General features: G+C 54.4%; 3 protein-coding genes across 4 annotated transcripts in view; 1 reads left to right on the top strand and 2 right to left on the bottom strand.

The window, feature by feature from the left end:
* Nucleotides 1–824: 824 nt before the first annotated feature.
* Nucleotides 825–17,155, bottom strand: DCPS (decapping enzyme, scavenger). 2 transcript variants are annotated; one of them, XM_027655702.1, is made up of 6 exons: nt 16,977–17,155; nt 15,661–15,829; nt 8,042–8,187; nt 5,399–5,512; nt 2,091–2,201; nt 825–1,286 (listed from the first exon to the last, which is right to left on the bottom strand). In XM_027655702.1, the coding sequence occupies exons 1-6, from the start codon at nt 17,130–17,132 to the stop codon at nt 1,020–1,022; spliced, it is 963 nt and encodes a 320-aa protein (XP_027511503.1). In that variant the 5' UTR covers nt 17,133–17,155; the 3' UTR covers nt 825–1,019. The 2 variants fall into 2 exon arrangements, with proteins under 2 accessions (XP_027511503.1, XP_027511504.1); XM_027655703.1 differs by lacking the exon at nt 16,977–17,155 and adding an exon at nt 16,074–16,728.
* Nucleotides 17,156–17,302: 147 nt separating this feature from the next.
* Nucleotides 17,303–21,967, bottom strand: TIRAP (TIR domain containing adaptor protein). Its single transcript, XM_027655706.1, has 6 exons — nt 21,776–21,967; nt 19,489–19,572; nt 18,987–19,054; nt 18,714–18,768; nt 17,892–18,488; nt 17,303–17,753 (listed from the first exon to the last, which is right to left on the bottom strand). The coding sequence occupies exons 4-6, from the start codon at nt 18,718–18,720 to the stop codon at nt 17,710–17,712; spliced, it is 648 nt and encodes a 215-aa protein (XP_027511507.1). The 5' UTR covers nt 18,721–18,768; nt 18,987–19,054; nt 19,489–19,572; nt 21,776–21,967; the 3' UTR covers nt 17,303–17,709.
* Nucleotides 21,968–22,140: 173 nt separating this feature from the next.
* Nucleotides 22,141–22,293, top strand: part of FAM118B (family with sequence similarity 118 member B) — a 9,468-nt gene continuing 9,315 nt past the window's right edge. Inside the window, exon 1 of the mRNA XM_027655697.1 lies at nt 22,141–22,180. The gene's annotated coding sequence lies outside the window, so the exon portion shown is untranslated. The remainder of the gene's footprint in view (nt 22,181–22,293) is intronic.

Here is a 22,293-nt window from a genome sequence, read left to right as displayed (position 1 = left end):
ACATCTGGTTTTTCCTCCCATCAGCAAAAAAAAAAAATAAAATAAACCACACAAAACACCCCTGTTGGAGCTCAGCTTGTGGAAAGGAGCAAAGAACTGGGTGCCAGAGAGATGATTCCTGCGATTCCACCCTGGTTACTGATCAGAAACCAGAGCCCCTTCTGGCACCAAGAGCTCATGAAGAATTTAGAGGTTGGTGTCCAGTGGAATCAGTGGCTGGGTGGCAGAGCAAGCTCTCTCCATGCAGAGAAATCGGTTTTTCCCACCACAGTGGATCATGAAGTCCAACTCCTGGCCCTCCCCTGCCCCACCACCCCCTCGGCAGAAGGAAGAGCACTATTATTTATTTTTCTTTTTCCCCCATAATCTTTGCAAAACCTTGAGCAGGCTCTGGCAGGAAGGGCTGCCCTTGCACACAAGGTCATTTCAGATGGAGATGATGAAGGAGCAGTGGAGGTGATGGCTCTGGGGCTGGGATCAGGCAGCACACAGCGTTTGTCTCCACGGAGCCAGCCGGGAAGGGCGAGGACTCGGTTAGTCACTGATTCATTTGGAGCAAGACACCCCTCCCTGCCCCAGGAAAGCTGCAATCCCTTTCCCAGGGGTAAATTCATAGGAGATACATGAAGCTTTCTAAGGACAGTGTGCTTTTTGGACCTGTCTGTCTGGCTACTCCCCTGTCTGGGCTGACATCTGGGGACAGGGATGGTCCTTTGGCTGGAGAAGATGGATACACACAGCCCCTCCTGCCCAAACCCTCCTGGATGCTCACTGCATCCCAGAGGTGCCCACTCCAGGGTAAAATCCAGCACACTCAAAAGGGGTTTATTCAATCAATGTTTTAATGGACTTCAACAGACAACACAGTTTCCATAGCAAAGGATCATCAGCCCCACCTTGTACAAAAACAGAGTTAAAAAACACGAAAGCAACAAAACCTTAAAAAAACAAACAAACAAAAAAAACCAGTAAAAGAGCTATTCATTAAAAAAATATGATACAAAAGCACCTCTCCCTGCTCACACTTTTCCTGCCTCCTGGAACTTCTTAAACAGGGGCTCATCAGCCCGCAGGGGGAAGGTCAGGGCCCGTTTCTGGTAGAAGGTGGAGTCCATGGCCAGGTTGTCGATGACATCAGCCAGGAGATGGGCTCTCTCCACAGAGCTGCCCGGCGCGTCGTGGCCCACGGCGGTGAAGTGCACGTGCAGGTGGTAGTAGGAGGGCTGGTAGTGCAGGTAGATCCTTAGCTGGGAGCCTGGCACCCCAAACCGCTTCACTATGGCCTCCTAGGGACGGGAAACACACGGGTCAGGACTGCCAACACCTGGGAATGGGCGGAAAGGAGCATTCCTGGATGGCAAGGAAGGCGTAGGGAAAGGCAGAAGGGATTTCTGCTTCCTCACTGCACGGGAGAGGGGGAAGTTGTGAAGGGCAGAGCTCTTCCCACCCTCTGAGCCTCAGCAGGGATGGAGTGATGCCTCCAGCTGCTCCACTTTTCTCCCTCCGTGACAGGACGTGCTCTCCACTCCTATCATTTTCCCTTCCACCCTTATCGCTCCGGCTCATTCAGGGAGTGACAGGGATCCTGTGACCAGCCAGTGTAATTAAAGCTATAAACAGCACCAGTGAACTCCGGCTCCGTGTGCTGCAATCCCCTGGCTAATCTCTTAATTAATCTCCCACTTTCCCCAGTGCAATTACTTTCCAAAATCTAACGCAGTGAAGGAAAGAGAAGCTCCTGCACATCCATCTCCCAAACACACCCTGTGGAAAAACACGTCAGCTGGTGAGGATGGAAGGAATCGGGGAGGAGGCTGTTGATATGGGGAGGATGGGGAGCTCACTGTTAACAGGAAGGATGGAGCACCCCTAAAGCACCTTTGACATGGCATGACCTGGGGAAGGTGCTGATGGAGAGCAGGGATCGGGGTCTCCAGGCAGAGAGAGCAGCACAGCCCTGTTTTGTGATATATCATCTGCTTATCAGTCTCCAGGCAGATGCTGTGCCAGAAAATCCCGGCAGTGCCCTGGCAGAGGCAGCCGAGCCCTCCCTGGCCAGGACAGCAGTGTGGGACCAGCCTGAGGCTCACCTTCCCTTCCTGCAGGACGTTCCTCAGCAGCGGGAGGTGCTCGGCCGTGAGGTCCCGCAGAGACTTGATCTCCCGGCGGTGCACGACAGCCACCAGGTACAGGTCATCCAGCTGCAGAGACAGAGGGGCATGCAGGGGACACAGAGAGAGCAGATGGAGGCAGCAGCACTTTGGACCTGACACACCATCCACAGCTTCCCAGGCTCTGTTATACGGGGATACCTGTGTCATACAGGGGTACCTGCCCTCGTGTTCAACCCACACCCAGGCTGGGCTGAATCTCCACGTACAGGATGTGCTCACCCACAAACCCACTGCACCTCAGAACATTTCTGGACAAACTGGGGTTTGTCCAGGAATAACCAGAAGAGAACAGCCTCATCCCAACCAACAAACAGCAGGATGACAAACGCCTTCTCAGCTCTGAAGGCAGATGGAGTGATCAGCTCTTCACACCACAAGCACCACGCTCGGTGCTGCCCCTGCACGTTCACAACATCTCCCTGAGCACCTCAAAAACGCTGTCCCTGTGGCACTGAGGCTGGAGACCTGGTGCAGGTGCTCACCCAGCTACATGGGGGGTCACCAAGGTGCCTGGGGTCTGTCAGCACCCCCCGTGCACACTCCATGGCCTTCTCAGAGATTCATCTCCCTGCTCAGATGAGGATTTACAGTGAACCACAGAGGCCAAAATTGCAACTGTAGATTTTTCCCAGTGAAAAGCTTCCCACTTTTCCACTGTGCAAACAGCTGGCCACTCTCCAGTCACAGCAGTTCTATAAATAACAATTTTCAAGACTAATTGGTCACTGTACAACCTCAGGGCACTGAAATATGCCCGTTCAGCAGCTCTCAACCAGACCTTTGGCATCTCCTGGAGCTCTTATCACATTCAGTGTTTAACAAGACATAAGGTTGTGGATCATTATGCTTTAAAAACATTAAAATCCCAGTCTCCTTCAGCTCAGTTAGTGACTTTCTAATACAAACACTGAAGGGTTTGGATGTGTGAAACCCAGCAGATCTCTTGAGCACTGTGAGAAACCCACGTGGCTATTTGGAAACAGATGCATGTGCCAAAGGATGCTCTCAGGACCCTCAAGGGGGCTGTTCCATGTGATTCCCATGCACAGCTCCAGAAAAAGACAGTGTATCAGGTCGTGCTCTTTGGCTCCAGGCTGGCTGGTGGGAGGGAAAGCAAACAGCTCCTCTCCTTAGAACAACATCTGCATGTTGCTGTTTGAAACAAATAAGCCTGTTGCTAAAAAGGCCCGGAATGATGTCATGGCAGGCATCGCTTCAGGCAACGCCTCGGGCCCCCTGCGGGTTTGAAACCAACTCAAAAGTTGTGGAGGGGAAAAAAAACATACCAAAAAATTAAAAAAAAAAAACAAAACCAAAAATCCCAGTGATAACAAAAACTCCAAGAAACCACCTCCAACCACTACTGAGGCTGGGCAGCAGGAACCCAGAAGGTTGAGGACGGCAGGTTTCACAGCGCGAGGGAGAAATTTTCCTCCCATCTATCAGCCTAAAATAATTCCAGGTGAATTTGCATGATTTGAGGGCCAGGTGCTAAGCGAGTGCGAGGCAATGCTGCTGACAGGACTGAGGGAGGGCTCGGAGAGTCCTGCTGGGAGCTGTGTCTGCTTCCCAGGCTCCACTCGGCGGCCTCGCTGGCTGGGTGGGATGCGGCGGGAGGAGCCACTGCTCCTGGGAGGAATCAGTGCTCCCGGAGGAACCAGTGCTCCTGGGAGGAATCAGCGCTCCCGGGAGGAACCAGCGCTCCCGGGAGGAACCAGCGCTCCCGGGAGGAACCAGCGCTCCCGGGAGGAACCAGTGCTCCTGGGAGGAACCAGTGCTCCCAGGCAGCCCCGGGGCTGGCAGGATCAGCTCTGGCTCAGGGTCACCCACAGCCAAGATGAAATTCCTTGGCTCAAAGGCAAAGCTGACAGCCCTTCCTGGGATGCTGGCTGGCCTGCCTGGGAACCAGACCAGCAAAGGGCCCGGATCGCTCCAGGGATGACCAGGGTGCAGACAGCAACTCAGCAGTCAGGGAGAAATCCAGAAGATCCTGTTCAACATTCCAAGAGGCGACAGGAGCATGGGGAAGCCTCCCCTAAGGACAAATCCTACCACTGAGGTGCTCCCTGACCATGCCAGCTGGGAGATGTGGATGCAGCAGGTCTCTAGGGGAAGCTGAAGCACAAATTTTAGCCCAATCCTGATGTGAATTGCAAAGCTTGGTTGCAGCAAGTAAGGATTTCCACCAGACTGCTCACAGCTGGGAGAGGGACAGCATGCTGCATGTTTTAGGGTCCTCAAATACTGCCCCCCTGGAAGGGCACTGAACAAGGCACAGTGGCACAGCCTGAAAGCCTGACTTGTTGCAAAGTCCCTGCAGGAAGAAGGTAGTGCCTCCAGTGAACAAGTGGAAATTCGAGCTTGGTTACCCCATCACAGCTCAGCAGGGGATTTTTGGAGCAGCTGATGTGCAGGGAATTCACGGGGAGCAGATACCACCCTGCAGTGGTGTCTGTGCTCCCCAGGTCACTCCCCGAGACAACTCAGCACCACACCACAAACAGCTGCTCCCCACACAGACACACAGGATGGTGCTGCCCACCATTGCAGGCTCCTGTTCCCATTTTTTTGAGCTTTAGTTTCATTCCTAAGCCTTAATCATATGGGAAATTTGCCTGCCTGCCACCTGCAGAAGCAGATGAGGATCAGAAACACAAAGGGGACTTTTTTTTGACGCCACCAACTTCTCGGGGAAGGCGGGGAGGGGGGAGGTGTCTGGAGTTTCATCTCCCCAAAAGTACAGCATGAAAGGGAGGTGGAGCACAAGGAAATACTTCTCAATTTAGGATTACTGCCTGGGCTTAAAAATCATTTTCACCAAGTGGCCACTCCCACGAGGGGTGAAGAAGCTGCTCAGCAGCCAAGGACCATCTGCTTAAAGCTGTGGAGGAGAGTTAATTGCAGCAGCCAAAGGATAACATTCTTGCACCTAAAGTCAAGGCTTGCAAAAAAAAACCCAGAGAAGCTCAGCAGGAATAAATATGCAGGTTAAAAAAACATCCCAACAACTTCTGGGCTGATACAGGAGAGGAAGTGAACCCAATAAATACATGGCAGCAGCAGTGAGAACAGCCTGGGTTCTGCAGCATCCACAGTGGGCACAAGTGTGAACACAAGGACACAGGCACCCACTAAAACTCTCATCAGGGTGCTGTTTGTAGCCTGAAAATGGACATTTCTTCTGGATAACCTTCAGACAGGCAGCATTAGAGAAGCAAACCAACCTGGTTTTGATTCCACTTTAAATCTGGAACTAGAACAAAGCCATTGGAAGGATCTGGGTTTTCATGGACGATTCTCTCGGTCTCAGCTTTCTTCTCCAGGATATTATACACCCACTGAAAGAGAAACATATGATTTATAAACCAGCAGAGAATATAAAACCCAACATCTCAGGTGCATTTAGCCCAAGCTCATGGATTATTGCACATTCCCTGCAACTGGAATATAAAAAAACCCCAACTCCAATGGCTTGACTTTTAGGACAACCAAATAATTGTCCATAAAACCCTCCAACAACCAACAAGCTACAGGATATTATGAGCACTTCAGTGAAAAGCAGTGGAACTCAGCTCTTGTGGGGCTCAGCACACACCACTTGCAGCACCCCAAGCTGCACCAAAATCTTTACAACAGGGTCTGGGAAGGGAACTTGGCTGATTTTGTTCCCTGTCCAAAGAGGAAGGTGCAGATTGCTCACAAGCCTGAGCTGGATGCAGCCCTGGCTGCTGGCAGCTCCTGGGGTGGGACACAAAAGGCCTGGGTTTTTTGGGCAGTGCACATCTCTTGGCTCCCTGGCTGATTAGGAAACAGCTCACCACTCTTCTTCTTCCATATTTATAGTTCCAGCCTCCAGACTTCTGTAAGCCCTGCTCTGGTTAATCCCCCCATGCTCCTCCTGCAAAGCAAAGCACCATTCAGAGAAGAGTTTTGGAAATGGCAGAGACCAGGGATCAGGAACAGAGTAAAACCAGAGAAAAGCATCTTTGCTCTCTCTGGTTCCCAGCCTGAGCTCCAGCATCCTTCTGTACACCTCCAAAATGCACATTATGCTCTAGCTTAAGCCTAGCTTAAGTACTGCCAAGGGAGTTCCCAGCCATACCCCCAGAAGACAACGTAAGGCAGCAGGAAATTGCTGGAGCTTGGAAGCTGAGAATGTTTGGAAACATCATTTTCCCCACCCAAATATGGGTATGGAACATCCTGGTTGCCCCAGGTGGGTAGGGGAGGTGCAGCCAGTCTCACAAACAAATCTCTCTGGGTGCTGTGCACACCAGACACTTTAGGGGAACTCCATCCAGAGTTTAATTAATCTAATCAAAACTTAGCATCACTGTGAACTGACGTGAATACATCTGGAGGGAGAAAGCAACTTCTCCCCTGATCTGGGGTTTTTTTGCTTAAATTTCTGGCCTTTTCTTCTCACCAACATCTTAGAGATTAGATTCTCCCAGTGATTCTGGAAAGCATGGCACAAGCTCGCTGTGCTCTGTGACCCTGGGAGGAAAGCTCAGCAGGAAGCTCAGCAGGAAATGGAAATGTGGTCTTTGTTGGGGTTTTTGTGCCTGCTCTGATCACAAGTGCCAAGCTATCAGTGCCCTAAATAAGTTCACTGATCAGATGAGCTGCATTTTAAACCCAAGGCTGCCTCGTGATGGGGCAGGTCCCCAGCTGACTGACTGCCCCTGCTGCTCCCAGCACAAGCCCAGCGAGGAGAACACATGTCCAGGGACTGGCACCACAATAAAACCATTATCCTGAAAGCATCCACGCTCTGCATCCTCCAGCAGGAAACACAGACAGCTCTGTGGTCCCCTGGTACTTCTGTTACCCTTCACATTTTCCTTTCCACTCGGCAGAACCAGTTGGATAAAGACAAGGAGCAGCATTATCAAACCCCAAAGGTCAGGGACTGACTGTGCTGACCATGATTCCTCAGCAGATGTTCCTGATGGTCACCAGGAATGTGTTTCCATGCACAGAAATCAGCTCACAAGCACTTGGTGGGAGAGGCAGAGTGAGAGCTCAAGCCATTCCTGAGGGCAGCTGCTACACCAGGAAACTCAACAGCTTTAGGAGCAAAAGCATGGATAAAACATCCTACAGGCTGTGACCAGGTGGAAACACACCCTTGCCTTTCTCCAGCTAACAAATGATGCAGTTTAATGCAGCAGGAAAGAGGTGGGGGGGGTATCCAAGGCCCCCCTCATTGGTTTGGGGGCTTATTTTTAATGGATCCCCTCAGCAAGGATTTGTTTTATTTTCCCTTCTGCACAAGCTGGCACAAATTGGTCCCTACAGACTTGTGCTCCTTTGGTCCCTAAAGGAGAAAGTTAGGGAGGGGGAAGGTCAAAAAGGATAGAAACAGGGGAAAAGTCTGGGTCTCCCTGGGGCAAGGAGAACACTAAAAGTAACAGTTTCACCACACAGAATATAGACTGAATATGAATGGCAGGAGCTGCAGCCAGAGCCCAAGGAGTGAGTTCTGATGCAGGAATCTAAGAGCAATCTGTGCCTTTCCATTTACACAACACCCCAGAGACTCCTAAAAAGCCCAGAGAACAGCACCAACGCCCAGGGAGCCACCCTTGGAAAGGAGGAGTGCCTCAGCTTTTCTCCAGAAACCCTGGGAAAGGCAACTCGGAGTACAGGTCCAAGGCAAATGTTTTTCTGCAAAGACAGAAAAGGATGTCCCAGCCAGCCAGAGGAGAGGGGGCAGCACCACAGAGCTGACAACACAACCAAAAGGGAGATGGGGCAGGGCACTCCCAGCTCTTCAGCCTGGGCTCTGGAGGAGACTTTTGACAGCCCAGAGCATTGGAGACCAAAGACATCGTCTCTGCAGGGGCAGGTGGTGGTTTCCATACCTGGATGCTGAAGCTCTGGGACTGGATGAAGGGCAGGGTTATGTTCTGGTAATCCTCCCAGGTCTCCCGGATGAGGTGCACTTCGTGCCGGAGGTACTTCTGGATGTGTTTCTCCGTGGCAGGGTACACCACTGTGGCCTTGATCTCTAGGAACAAACACGGGGACTGAGTTACCAACCCACATTTGCCTCCTTCAGTCCCCAATAAATCTGTTTTCCTTTTCGATAAATGCCACACGAAGACATTTTGAAGAGACACCGCTAAAACAAGATGAGGGAAAATGGACATGGAAAGCAAACAACTGCTTTAACCTCCCACACTGCTGCTGCTTTTCTGGAGGAAGGAAGAGCCAACAACACAGCCAGGGCCTGTCTTTCCAGTCCAGGTGGAGGAGTTTGCTGTCTGGAAGGGTTTTCCCACACTTGTTCTTTCAAGCCTATCAGCAACATCAGGGCAGAGCTGGAGCTCCCAGGGCAGGGTTTATGTGCAGACAACAACCAGGATGGAAACACGACCCCAGGGACAGGGATGCTGCTTCCTCATACTCAAATCCAAAGCTCACGGGATGCACCCAGCAAATTTCTCCAGCCACAAACCCAGAGGAGCTCCAAGGAGCAGATCCTTCCCAGAGCTCTCAGGGTGCTTGGCCTCGAGGCTCAAGTGCAGGAGGCAATGAGGTCAAGGGCACAGGGACAGATCCAGAGCAAATAATGTGGGCTGATGGGTCAACAGAGAGCAGGATGAGCTGAGGGAAGAGGGCTGAGTGACCCCCTGCCCACAGAAAGCATTTCCCCGTTTACTCTGGCAGAAAAAGCCATCTTCTGTTTGCCTTAAGATTAGAACTTTGCTGTCTAATTTCTGTGGCATTAAACAGGTTGCAAGTGTTCACCTTGTTGACCTGGCAGCTCTGACGTTGGCAGCAGTAAATCGTACCCACAAGGGGTAAAACCCTTGGCAAACATCCCTCTTTGGCCAAGATTGGATGTGTGATACAGAGCCTGACACAACTCCAAGGGCATGGGAGTGCCTCTGCCTCCCCAGCTAACACAGAGCTGCCATAAACATCAATGCAAGGGGGAGAAAAGCCCTGTGAGCCCAGGCAAACCCTGGGCAGGCTGGACTGGACTGAGGCATGTGGTTGGGGCACTGTGAACACTACGGTCTGTGCCCAGGGTCTGCCATGGAAACCCATGACCAAAGCCATGCCTTGTGCTTTATATATGTTTATATGCTAGCCAGACACTGAATATAAACACCTATTTGTTCCTAGAGCCAGGATTTAGGGTGGTTTGAGCCTTTTTTAGTTTTCTGGTTTCTGTTTTTTTAAGGTCAGTGCTGTACAAGCCCAGAGACTCTGCCTTTTCATTCCATGCCAAACCCAGCTTAATGAAATCCACAGGAAAATGCTGGTAACATGAAATATGAAAATGCAAACCACAAGGGCAGTCTGGTCTGATTCCCACCATACACATGTTCAAACAAGGTTGTTTTCCAGGACTCTATTAGCACTTCTAGCAGGATGATGTAATACCAAAGAAAAAAAGACAAGGCTGTAGCTCTCCTCACTTAAAAAGACCAGCAAAGCACTGGGGAGAAAACAAAAAAGGCAAAAGATAAAATACCACAGCCAGCCTCAGGCGGAAACTTCCACAGTTTAATTTTAGACCCCAAAAGAAGAGCAGGGACTGCAGCAGAAGCCCCTCCATGCTGGGTGGTGGTAACCACAGTGCCCGGGGTTGCAGGGGACCCAGAATGGCTTCCCTGGCACCCCCCCAGTTTGGAGAGGGCTGCTCACACTGGGGGAGAGCACTCGGGGGGCTTTAAATCAGAGATCACAGAACTCCTGAACTTGCAGCTGCGCCTGAGCAGATGTTTGCAAGAGGAGAGGGGGGAGAGGCTGTGGTTCACTAACGATCATTTCCCTTCTAAAGGTCTCATCAACCCCAAAATGTCCCAGCAATGCTAATTAGCATCAATCACTGCAGCCAGAGAGGCTGTTTGATACTTGCTCAGAGCCTCAGAGTCCTTAGGAGCTGCACACAGGATGCCCAGGCTTGGACACAAGAACCATCCACCACGAGACTGGGCTCGCCCCGGGATCGTTCCAGCGCTGGCGCGCGGCCGCACGCTCCCACTTCCAGGCCTGCTCCTGGCAGGCTCCACATGCACCAGAGCAGCACGTAGGCTGTGGGGCACCCGAAACCTGCCCCAGCCTGGAAACAGGGTAAGGAACCACTGGACATGTGATGGGGCTTTCTGAGCTGGCGGAAGGGTCAGGGATTGTCTCTGCTCATGCCCAAGTCACATCAGTTCCCAAACGCCAGCCCCGGACATCACGGAGCATCTGGGGTTTATTTTGGAAGTCAGGATTGACCATCAGTTAACTAGAGGTGATAAAAAAACTCAGGAGGTTTAATTGAAGGAACCTGGATGAGCAAGAGGTGCAAATACTGCCATGGCAGAGAAAACTGACCGGGCTGTTCACCCTACAAAGGGTGTTTGAGGGCAAACACCACGCTGGGAAACTGCCCAGGAGAAAAGGATGCTCAGATTCACCAGACACACACTCCTCCCCTCGTCTGCTAAAAACAAGAGAGGAAAACACAACCCAAGACACAAGAAGAATCAAAACACCAGCTCAGTTTGGGGAACTGAAGGGAAAAAGAGCTGAAGGCAGCTGTTGCCAGGAGGAAAGGATGAAACACAAAGTAGAGAGAGCTCATGCACATAGGAAAGGGCACTCCAAGCTCACTAGTGATGCCTCTTCCCCTTTTGGGCCACACTGTCCCCAGGCTCTGCCAAAATTCCCCTCCAGGCCCATCAGTGAGGAGAGGGCTGGTGGTGGCTTCTCCCACCCCACTCAGCAGCACTGACATGGAGCACTGTCAGCCTGTTTTAAACAGATTTAAAGCTCCCAGGGAGCCACAGGGCAGGCAGAACCTGTTTCTGCTTTTGGGCCTGTGGTGTGCTTTTTCCTCCCTGTGCTAGCAGGAAGCTGAGTGTTGGTTTACAACATGCCCAATCAACTTGACCATCAAGTGCAGGAAGTTGCCAAAGCCAGGGAACAACAGAGACATTTCATTTGGACAGGTTTTCTTTGCCAGCCTTGTTCCTGCCACATGCAGCTCTGGGCTGCCTTCCCATTATCAGGTGTCTCCTTGGATGCAGCCCTAAGTAAATATAGAATGCTCTAAGCCAATATTTAATGCCTTAAGCCAACATATAGCACACAACCTCCCCCACCCTTGCTGCATAAATAGTTTATTTACTTTTAGGATCACAACTGCACAGGGGTCCAACCCAACCCCAGCCAGGTACGACACAGCTTTGGCTCAGAGAGCTGGGGCTCTCCTTAGTGAATGAATTAAAGCCCAAAAGGATAAAGCTTGTAAGAACTCCCAGTCTCCATGGCCAGCACATGCCAGGGCAAGCCAGGGGCAGTGCCAGTGACTCAGCCAAGGCTGCCTGGGCTCTGGGGCTCATCCCAGGATATGGTGGGTTCAGCTGCAACAGCCACTGCAAAGGGGAAATCTGCAGGTTACCACCCCTCAAAACACAGAGCAAAGCACGGTGATACCTCCCACTGTCCCCCAAACCACCCCCACACTCACACAGCTTCAGGCTCCAGCTTTTGATTTCAGTGTAAATGTGAGGTTTCTTGGCTGGGCAAGCTCCAGAGGCAGCTGGAGCATGGAAACACCGGGAGACAGACTGGCCTTCCCAGTGCAGCTCCTGCAAGTTTCTTCAGCTCCTTGCTGACGGAAACCAGCCTCTTTTTGGGACAGAGATCATTTCCTGCATGACTGAAAACTTTCCTTCTACACTCTCCTATTTTTCCCATAATTTCTCCACCCTATGTTGGAGCGAGGGAGACAGAGTATCTCCTGTTGTGCTTGGTTTTAGATGTTATTAATAAGCCTGAGCCCCACGTAAAGGTTCCTTAAAGGACTGATAAGAGCCCTTACATGGCTTTGGTGCTGTGGAACACACAATCCTGCAGCAGCCAGGCAAGAGGAGACTTTTTGCTGGAAACATTAAGCTCTCCTTGCTGAACGGGCATGAGGAGCTGGATGTCATCAGGGAACAGGTTGATTGAACCATCTGGCTTTTGCAATCAACCCCTGGCAGCAGGAAAATCTTTGCCATTATGAAGTCAGCCCTTTGTTTCCCTGCAACAGAAAGGCCCAAGGCTTGGGTTTCCTCCACCACTATCTCTCACCTCTAGGCATAAGCTGCCTCTTAAATCAAGCCAACATCCAGCAAGTGGCCTTAAAATAAGTCATGCGCTTTGGTAGCAGCGCAGCTACACCAGTTCTGATACTACTACTCCTCACAAACTCGCTCAAAAGTTCCCTCTCCTCACTCTGGGGGTTTGGGTCGCCCTTCAGATGAACTCTGACCATTATTGGCTGGTTTGGAAACGTTATATTCCATTTTAGCTTTGACATATGCAATAAAACCAATGAGCCGAGCAAGACTCATCTGGTGCCGCCTTCACGCTGGTATGCTCCCAGCCCTGAAAAAAATCTCATCTTTCAGCAGCAGCAGAGCGAAATTCATCTTCCCACAGCAAAATCCCTCTTCCCAGGTTGGAGGGGAGTTGTTTGCTCAAGTAACATGCTTTGTCTGGCCTCCCCTCCCCTGCCTTCACCACGCAAACAAGCCGTCACTGCACGGGGCCTGCGCGGGCTTGACCACGCAGAGGGAGCGGCACCAACATTTCAACAAGGACAGGGTGAAGGAAATCTCCACTGTAGGCTGTAAGCAACTCCAGCTGAATGAAGAAACCTCGGGGACTTGGGACCACAGAGGTGGCATTGGGAACTGCACTTGGGAAAAGCAGAGGGACGGGGAGGCAGCTCCTCACACCCTCAGCACACCCGAGGCACGAGTGACTCACCATCACCATTTCCTCAGTCTCGAGGTTTATTTAACCTTAGAAAGCAAGGGCTGAGTGTGGGGGGGCTCAGCTGCCCAGGGTGCTGTGAAACCCCCCAGGGGAATTCCTTTATCCCACAATACCACAACCCAGGACTGTTCCATGAACTGCTCAATGCCAAAGTTTGAGCTTTTCTACAAAATATTTTACTGTGTCTTGTACCCAGGTGTAAACCTGCAAGGACCAGGAGACAGACCCCTGCATCTCTCTAACCCTGCATCCAGACCCCCTGCAAGGGCTCCCTCGGTCTCCACACAACCACTCACCATCCCAGGTCAGTCAAACCCCAACACCCTCTGAGGCCTCACAGGCAATTTCTCCAGTTTAGGTTTTTAAGCTGCATTCCTCACATCAACCTCGTCCTCGGGCCGTGACTCAGCCCACAAGGGCAATTTCCTTCCCCTCCTGACACACACGGGTGTTTCCCCGGTGCCAGCCCAGCTGCCCTCCAGCCATGTACCCACAGAACAGCTGCTGGGTGCTAGTTGCTTGGAAGGAAGAAGCCTCCTTGCTCTCAGCTCCACCATGGGGAGCCTGGAGAGCAGCTCCAGCTCCACAGTGCCCTCCTGGTCTCCTGCCCGGGGCTGCTTGGCAAGCAGAGCAGTGCCAAGGAGGGGTTAGAAGCAAAGATGCACCACTGGGTAATACTTCTGCAAAAACTTACCTTTTAAAGATGGATTTAAAAGTTCACTAAAGAGATAAAGCTCAGCAGAAAAAAAAGCCAGAGTCTTATTCCCCATTCAAACCTGCAAGAGGGGTTTCACACCTGGCATAAGCCTTAAAGAAAAGGAGGAGTTCTACTATCAGAGTAGTGCTGGAGTTACACAGCGCTGCTGCAAGGAAGGCAAAGGCTGGCAGGGCTGGGCTGCAGAGCCCTCGGGATTTCAGGCTTGCAATGCCACCTCGTGGGAATCACTGCAACTCCTGCCGGGCTGGAGCACAGCAGGAGCCCGAGCAGGAGCTTTTCCAGCTGAGGAAGCCCAGCTTTAACACCTTCCCACAACATCCGTGGTGTTACAGTGTTTTCCTGCCACTGAAACCTTTAATTCTGAGACTTCCACAGGACAAGAGGAGCTTTGCACAACTCACAAGCTCCCAAATCCAGACAGTGCCTCCTCCTGCACTGTGGGAACAGAGTTAAAACAGGAGTGCTTTTTGGAAGGCACGTCAAATATCCTGAAAATTTAATTTGGGACTGCAACAACGTCTTACTTAAAGGCAATCACTCAGATTAATTTTGCCTCTGTTAAACCTGTTTGGCTGTTATTGTGTTTACAGAAGAGCTGACATGGCATTTATCACTGCACATCCAGAATTAAAGCACATACCAGCATTCATGTGGAATTAACTGTGGGAGGTGATTCTGCCCCTCTGTGCAGGTGAGACTTCACCTGCAGAGCTGCCTCCAGCTCTGGGACCAACATCAGAAGGACGTGGAGCTGCTGGAGCGAGTCCAGAGGAGGCCACAGAGATGCTCCAAGGGCTGGAGCCCCTCTGCTCTGGAGCCAGGCTGGGAGAGATGGGGGTGTTCACTTGGAGAAGAGAAGGCTCCAGGGAGACCTGAGAGCCCCTTCCAGTGCCTAAAGGGGCTCCAGGAGAGCTGGAGAGGGACTGGGGACAAAGGCCTGGAGGGACAGGACAAGGGGGAATGGCTTCCCACTGCCAGGGGGCAGGGTTAAATGGGATATTGGGAAGGAATTCTTCCCTGTGAGGGTGGTGAGGCTCTGGCACAGGTTGCCCAGAGAAGCTGTGGCTGCCCCAGCCCTGCAAGTGTCCAAGGCCAGGTTGGACAGAGCTTGGAGCAACTTGGGATAGCGGAAGGTGTCCCTGGCCATGGCAGGGGGTTGGCATGAGATGAGCTTTAAAGTCCCTTCCAACCCAAACCATTCTAAGATTCCATGATTAAAACTGAAGTACCTGGCCTGCCCAAAGCCCACACCTGCTTCCCAGCAGGGGCTGGAGAGCACCACCACTACAGGACACTTTTCCACCATGACAAGAATCCCTCTCACAGAGTGACAGCCTTCCACTGAAGCTCCCCAGTGTGTCCATCTGTCCTTGTCACAGTCTGTTATTCACAGAGTTTGGTAACACACAGATGTGTGAAATCAGCAGGGAGATGGGGCCAATCCCCCCAGCACTCGAGGTTAACCCCTCAAACAGGAGCTGCCTGCCCTTACCAGGAGACAAAAACAGAGCCTGTGAGGTGCCAACCCTGGGATGAGCAGGAGCTGCACGTGCTCTGCAGAGGCTGTTTTCAATTTAAACCTTCTGGGAAGAGACAACTCTTACCTGAGTAACTGACAGCAGTGACAAAAACCCATGGAAAGCCCTGGACCCCCTAAGCCCCTCTGCACCTTTATACCAAGGCACAGGTGAAACAATGGCTGCTCAGCAGCTCACGAACTGAGCCACGTGTCCATGGTGTGGGGGAAAGGGAATGATATGGAACAATATCCAAACCCTGGGAGTAAGACATTTCCTTCAGAGCAACAATGAGCACCCAACCTCACCAGCTGGGCCTGCTGTGCTGCTGTCACCAAACCACAGCTGGGGTGGCAGAGCCATGTTCAGCAGCAGCACTTGTCCATGTCGCTGCATCCTGGCCTCTGGAGCGGGCAGGAAGCACATCCCAGCATCCCAGCCACTCTTCCCAGGAGCCCAGGCCCAGGGCACTCACCGCTCAGCTCCGGGGGAGGGCTCAGGTAGAACGTGCAGTAAATGTCGTTTTGCATCTGCAGCTCCGCCTTCATCGCCTTCTTCAGCAAGTCCGGGATCTTCTCCTCCTGGAAAGGAGTCTTTTCCAGGATGACTACAGCATCTGTCCCCTCTCCAGAGAGGCCAATCCTCTGGAATAAAAAGGGATAAAACGGTCAGCAATCACAGATCCAGTGCTGGGTGGGCAGTTTGAGGTCAGGGACCACAGCACACACCTCACAGCCCCTCAGTCCTCGTGTCCAAACCCCCTCCTAGTCCAGCCCATCCAAAACCAAGAGGCATGTTTGTCCTGAGGCACAGCAGGAATTTGCCCCTCATCAGGGAACACAGGTGATTCCTGAGGGAGCATGGGATGTGGGTAATGACTCAGCCTACCTGCACCTCCCCGGATGCTCCCAGGATCCCCACACACAACATCCCTGATTTCATCTTGGATGCTCCCCAGCTGACCGGGCACAGACAGAGGGCCAGGAAGAGGGCAGAGACAGGTGTAGGGATTTGCACCATGGACAGGGAGCATGTTTTGGGGCAGGGAGCACTCACTGCTGCCCTGCTCCAAGGAACCACAGCCCTGATCCGGACATGGGCTCAGCAGGGTGGTTTTGGGAGGTGCTGGGTGTGGAACACCCCCCACCTCGAATCACTCCTGCCTGTACAGGACCCAGGTGAGGCCTCACCACATAACCCAGAGAGAGCAACAGGGTTCACCTGGGGCTCCCAACCCTGCCAGGCTCACAGGGCAGAGAGGAGATCTGAGACCAGTTGTTCCCCACTGACCAGCAACGCACTGTCTCGAGACTGGGATGCATATCTCCAGAAGCCAGGAGTTGAAGCATGGTTCCCACGCCACAGCCAGGCTCTCTGGCCATAAAGCTCCTGGACTTAAAACAAATTTCCCTGTAATGGCACTCAATGGACACGTCTATACTATTTACAGCCCCAGAGCCAGCATCCTACTCGCAATTCAACACCACTTTACCCGGCAGGCACAAAAAACCTGCTCGGACCCAAAAGCAAGTTATACCAGTAAGAAAGAATAACCCGAGGCCTGCAATAACGGGCAGCAACCGCCCCCTGCCCCGGTTTGGCTGGATTTGGGATGGGACGGTCGGAGGGTCCCTGAGGGCTGGACCTGCCGGGGGGCGTGGCCTCGGGAAAGGGCGTGGTCTCGATGAAGGGGCGTGGCCTTTACAGCGCGCGCCACAGGTGGGCGGGGCCGAGCCTTCAGCGCGGAACATGGCGGCGGCCCCAACCGCCCCCCCACCCCGCCGCCGGTACCTCCGCGTGCAGGAACATGGCCTTGTCCCGCGCCGACTCCCGCAGGACGCGCCGCACCCGCAGGTCCGACAGCGAGAAGGCGGCGGCGGCCCCGCCATTCTCATTCTCGCCCTCCTCCTCCGCCCGCTTCCTCTTCAACTGCGGGGTCTCCGCCATGGCGCGCGCGCGCAGAAGTGCGCATGTGCTTCGGGACCCGCGACCTAAGAGCGCCCCTTGGCGGCCCGGAGGTCTCACGCGCCTCCCCCTCCCCCCATCCTCCTGGCTCCTTCTCCCACAAAACCCACGAACTGGGGATGGAGACAAAACTAATGAATCAGGAAAGCCAGAAAAATTTAAAACTTCTGCATTTTCGTAGTCCCGACGATCCCGTGCAATGTCTACCCTGCCTTGTCCTGCCTGCAGCCCAGCGGGCGCCATGTCAGCCCAGCGGGGGTCCCGGGGGTGTCAGAGCCCCTCAGGACAGGGAACACCAGCGCCACAAGGAGCTCTGGAGATCCCCAGACCCACCCGATGTCAGAGCTTAGTGTTTGCATGATGGATGTCCCTGTCCCTGTCCCCACCAGGGGGTTTCAGCCACTGGATGGAGGTCACACCACTGTCCCCCACGGAGGTGAGGAACATCCCGTTCTTGCTTCCCAGGTCTGCTCAGAGTGGCTCAGTGTGGTGGGTCCATCGGGACGTGGCTGCATCCAGACCGTGATATCCATGGGGATGCATCAGCCTGCTCCCAGCACTACTCCATCCCACTCGTGGAGCTCCGGCACAGCTCCTGAAGGTCTGCAAAGCAGATAAGCCCCATTAGCAACCAATTTACCTAAAAATCAACTCTTTAAATAAACTTATGGCATCTGGTCACTTCCCATGGTCCTTATCCCAACAGAGTGATGTCTGACCAGCATCCCAGAGGATACTCACAGTGCAGGACGGTGTCCCTGATCTGCCTGAAGCTGTTCTCCTTCAGCGCCATGGAGATGTAGTAGATGTTCCGCAGCTCCTTGGGGTACTCCCTGCGATCCACGCCCCTCAGCACCGGGATGGTGCGCCCGTTGGCCATGGGGGCCTCGGCCAGCGCCTGGTGCATCTGGAACTGGCACCAGGGGTCCCTCAGGAAGGCGGGGGTGATGAGCAGGACCCAGCAGTGGCTGCCCCTCACGGCGTCGCACAGCTCCGTGCCCAGCGCGCTGCCCGCCACCGCGTCCCGCAGCTGCAGGAAGCAGCGCAGGCTCTCGGGCTGCCCCTCCAGGTAGGACACCAGCTCCTCCACCAGCTCCAGGTCCTCCTCGCTGTGGCACACGCACACGTCGTAGCTCTTGCCCCACCGGGGGCTGTCCGAGGCGCTGATGTCCGGCACCGGCACGGGTGACAGTGGGATGGAGCTGGTGGCCGAGGAGCTGGAGCTCTTGGCAGAGGAGGAGGAGGAGGAGGAAGGTGAGGATGAAGCGGAGTGGCTGGAGTTGAGGCTGCTCTCCACTGAGCTGGGCTTGGGCTTGTGCAGGAGCCGCCTAAACCAGCCTGTGGAGTGAGACTGCAGTGAGGTCTGGGGGGCTCAGCACCCCGTGGGCTTCCCAAGCACAGCATGGCCAGATCAGCAGGATGCCTCCAGATGGGAAGGGCTGGGCAGGATCTCACTCTGACCCCCCAAAACCACCCTGGTCCCAAAACCTCAGCTACCATTGACACCTGGACGCTGTCACATCACGGAGGGGATGGAGCCAGAGGGTTTATTCCCACACTCACCAGCCATAGTGGGCAGCACGCTGCTCAGCTGCCCGTGGCCAGTGGGAATCCTCTCCTGGGAGCAGAAAAGAGGGATAAAACACATATATGAGGAGAGCAGGAATGGTTCTGTGGTGGGTCTCATCCCCAGGAGCTCAGCAGGGTCTGTTCCAGGGAATGTAGAGCTCTGAGGTGTTCTCAAGCAGCCCCAAAATCACCCCCAGCAGGGTTTTCCACATCTGCCTTCCCAAAATTTGCTGTGAAGGAGCGTTTCCCTGTGCTGGAGATACACACCTGCAGTGAGCAAGGCCAAGAGCCAACAGGCAGGAGAGACCCTCATTCCTGGCAGCGGGGAAAGGATCCTGTGGAAGGGAGAAGGATCAGCAGGGATCACCAGGGATGGACTGGCTGCTGGCAAACCAGAGACAGTGTGGGTGATGCCCAGAGCTGTGCATCCTTAGTGCCATCTGCCATTCCTGCCTGTTCTCTGCCAGGTCCTGCCATCCCATACCCTGGCATCGTGCTCCTGACACTGTTTGAGGTGCCCAGACCCTCCCTGAGGGCACCCAGGAGCAGCAACATGGGGAACAGCTGCTGTTTCCCACTGCTGGCATCATCCCTCCCAAAACTATACACCCCAAGTCACACTGAAGCCTTTCCCCTACTCCAAGAACAGAGCAGGACTTGGAAAATGCAGCAGGACCCCGGCACAGCCATGGAAACCACAGCGCCCCAGTGTATCTGGAACAATGAGCATGGACAGTGAACAGTGTGGGGAAATTTGGGAGATACCCACCTGGAATGCAGGGGTCTGGCACCACAGCGGGGAAGGGGGATGCATCAGCCCCTGGGTTCGTCAAGAAAAAAGATCTGGGATTACCTAGGTGGGAAAAGAGGGATAGAATGCAGTGTGTTCACTCTGGAGTCCGCTGGGATCCACAGTGAGTGGCAAGGCTGATCCATCCTTACCGCTTCCACATCCAGAAGTGCTTCCCAATGAAACTGCCCCAAGGTGGAAGGGAGGACAGGGGCACCCACCAGCTTCTCAGGGACAGAGTGGAGGAGCTGCCCCGTCTCTCCAGTGCCCGCTCTCCAGAGTGCCCCTGGCTGGCAGCAGCTCCAGCCTCGGCCCGGGCATGTGAAAGCGGGCGGGAGAAGTGAGCTGGGACCGCGGGGAGGGGAAGCCCGGCCTCCCCAGGGCCTCCCTCCCACATCCGCCACTGCCCTCACTGCCGGTGTGTCACCGTGCCCAGCCCTCCCGGCACCTGGACCCGCCCACTCCCTGCTTCCATGTCTGCCACTCCCGCTTATTTAAGAGTTAAATTTACCAGAAAAGGTATTTTTTTTCCCCCAGAAATCCTCCCTGTATCTCTCCTTTCCCAGGTCACATCCGCCCGTTGCTGCTGGTGGCAGCCACTGCCTTCATCCCCTCATCACCCTCAACCCCTCCGACCCCGCGGTTCCTCCTCCATGCCCTGGGGGAGACAGGCTCCAGGTGAGTCTTGGTGCCACCTTCCAGGGATTTGGGGGGGTCTCGAGGGGCTGCATGCCCACCCAGCTCCCTGACAGGATGTTCCTGGCATGGGGCTGCCCAGATGTGTTCCCCATGTCTCCCATGCTGCGGGACAACGTGGTGACCTCTGAGGTGGACACTAAAGCCTCCACCCACCATGCCTGAGCTGGTGGCTGGGAGTGATCCAGGAGGTCTCCCACACCCCCTGTGACACCGGGAGGTGGATGGCTGGAGGTCCAGCCCCAGTGCTGAGCCTCTCCCACCTCACCTTGAATGACGGCAAAGCCCCCCTGACCTCCAAGCGCCTGCAGAGGCTCCTGGTATCCCTGGGACCCCTGAAGAAGACAGCCCTGGCACTCATACAAGAGCATCTCCAAGGGGAGCACGGGGAGGTCCTGAGCATGAAGATGGGTCAGCATCTCCCACTGTTCACCTGAAGCAGTGATGGCCATCACACCCTCACTGCACACAGTACTGTGACTGCAACTGTGGGGCCCCCACCCTGGAGGAGCTGGGCCAGGGCCCCACCAAGGTGGGTCCTCACCTCTACCCCAGCACAGAGAATCATGGAGTCCCAGAATGGTTTGGGTTCAAAGGGATTTAAAGCTCATCTCATCTCATTCCACCCCCCTGCCATAGGCAGGGACACCTTCCACTTAGATCAGGTTGCTCCAAGCCCCGTCCAACCCAGCCTTGGGAGACAGCAGCACTCACTTGACTCAACACATTCATGAAGAGGATGGTCAGCGCCCATCACCCACATTTCAGGGCTGCTTCACCTGCCCCCACCCCAAAATATGACCCCAGTGCCCCTCCATCTGCTTGCAGGTCAACTTGGATGACAAACCCCCACACCTCCATGCCTGGAGGCAACTATTTCCTTCAGGGATAAGCCCCAAGTTCTCTGACCTCCCCGAGGTCACAGCTCGTCCTCTTGTGACCCATTTCCCATTAATCCCCGCCCTGACACTGCTGCCACCGCCCCAAAAACCAACTCCCTGCCCGAGGACACGGCCCAGAGGAGGGCGAGTCACCTGCCCGTGTGAGTCACCTCACCTGGAAACCCCCCCGAGCTGCCCCAGAGGGGGAACCTGAGCGAGGGTGAACCCACAAACCCGAGTCCCGACGGGCAGCACCTCCACCCGCATCAGCGATAACGTAACCACTCTTAAAGGAGTAATTAAGAACAATTAAGCAGGCACGGCTCGATTCACAGCGTGCCTGGACCCACCAGCACCACGCTGAAATCCCTGCAGCGCGAATTTCAGGTCAGTCATCACGGGGAGCCCGCGGTTTGCGAGATTGCCTGGGGAATTAGGAAATGGTGAAGACAGGGTGCTGCAAGGCAGGGTCAAACAAAGGTGTTCGGGTGAGAAAATAAAGCCGATTTCCCCCCTAAATAGACGATCAACGTGCTTTCACTTCTGACGCCAATACAAAGCGATGCGCAGCTACTCAGAAGCCAAAGAATAGCTTTTCTTCTTGGAAAGCTCCAAATACACCCAAATTCCGACACATAGATGCCTGAAGGCATCGTAGCGGCCCCTCCAGGGCCGGGCACCACTTGTACCTCGCTGGGGTCGCGCAGACACGAACGCAGGCGCTGGCAGGTGACGGAAGGGGTAACAGGGCACGGGGGCACACCCAGGCCCACGACAGCTGTCCCAGGCAGAGGAGTCAGACTCGTGATGCCAGACCCGGCTCTTCACACCGACACGCGCCAACCACCACCTCACAGTCCACAAGTGCATCACGCATGCGCCCGCCGCATTTTATAGCTCCGCGAAGCCTCGCGAGAGCACCCGCCGTGTTTCCCACGCCAGATCCCGCCCCTTCCGCTGACAGCCAATGGGAAGGCGGGGCGAAAGGGGGCGGGCCAATCGCCGCGGGGGAGGCGTGGCCGGGCGCGAGGCGGCTGCGCGCGGCGCGGCGGCGCGGCGGCGTGTCCTCAATGGGGCCGCGCGCGCGGCGCCAGGTGCGTCTGGGGCGCGTGCGGCGGGGGTGGTTGCCATGGGGACGGGGCGGTTGCCATGGCGACAGCGGCCACCATGATATCGGAGGGGGGGGGTCCCATGGCCGCCGTGAGGG

Source organism: Corapipo altera, unplaced genomic scaffold (assembly GCF_003945725.1).
Source record: "Corapipo altera isolate COAL_440 unplaced genomic scaffold, ASM394572v1 71, whole genome shotgun sequence".
NCBI lineage: Eukaryota > Metazoa > Chordata > Aves > Passeriformes > Pipridae > Corapipo > Corapipo altera.
This window is presented reverse-complemented; position numbering and strand designations above follow the sequence as displayed.

Coding starts and splice junctions, on each gene's coding strand:
- DCPS (XM_027655702.1), bottom strand. CDS start 17,132: ATGGCGGAGACCCCGCAGTTGAAGAGGAAGCGGGCGGAGGAGGAGGGC. Junction 8,188..15,660: donor CCCTCCCCCGGAGCTGAGCG/GTGAGTGCCCTG, acceptor GTTTGTTCCTAG/AGATCAAGGCCACAGTGGTG. Junction 2,202..5,398: donor TAAAGTGGAATCAAAACCAG/GTTGGTTTGCTT, acceptor CTGTCTCTGCAG/CTGGATGACCTGTACCTGGT.
- TIRAP (XM_027655706.1), bottom strand. Junction 17,754..17,891: donor CAGGGACACCGTCCTGCACT/GTGAGTATCCTC, acceptor TCTGCTTTGCAG/ACCTTCAGGAGCTGTGCCGG.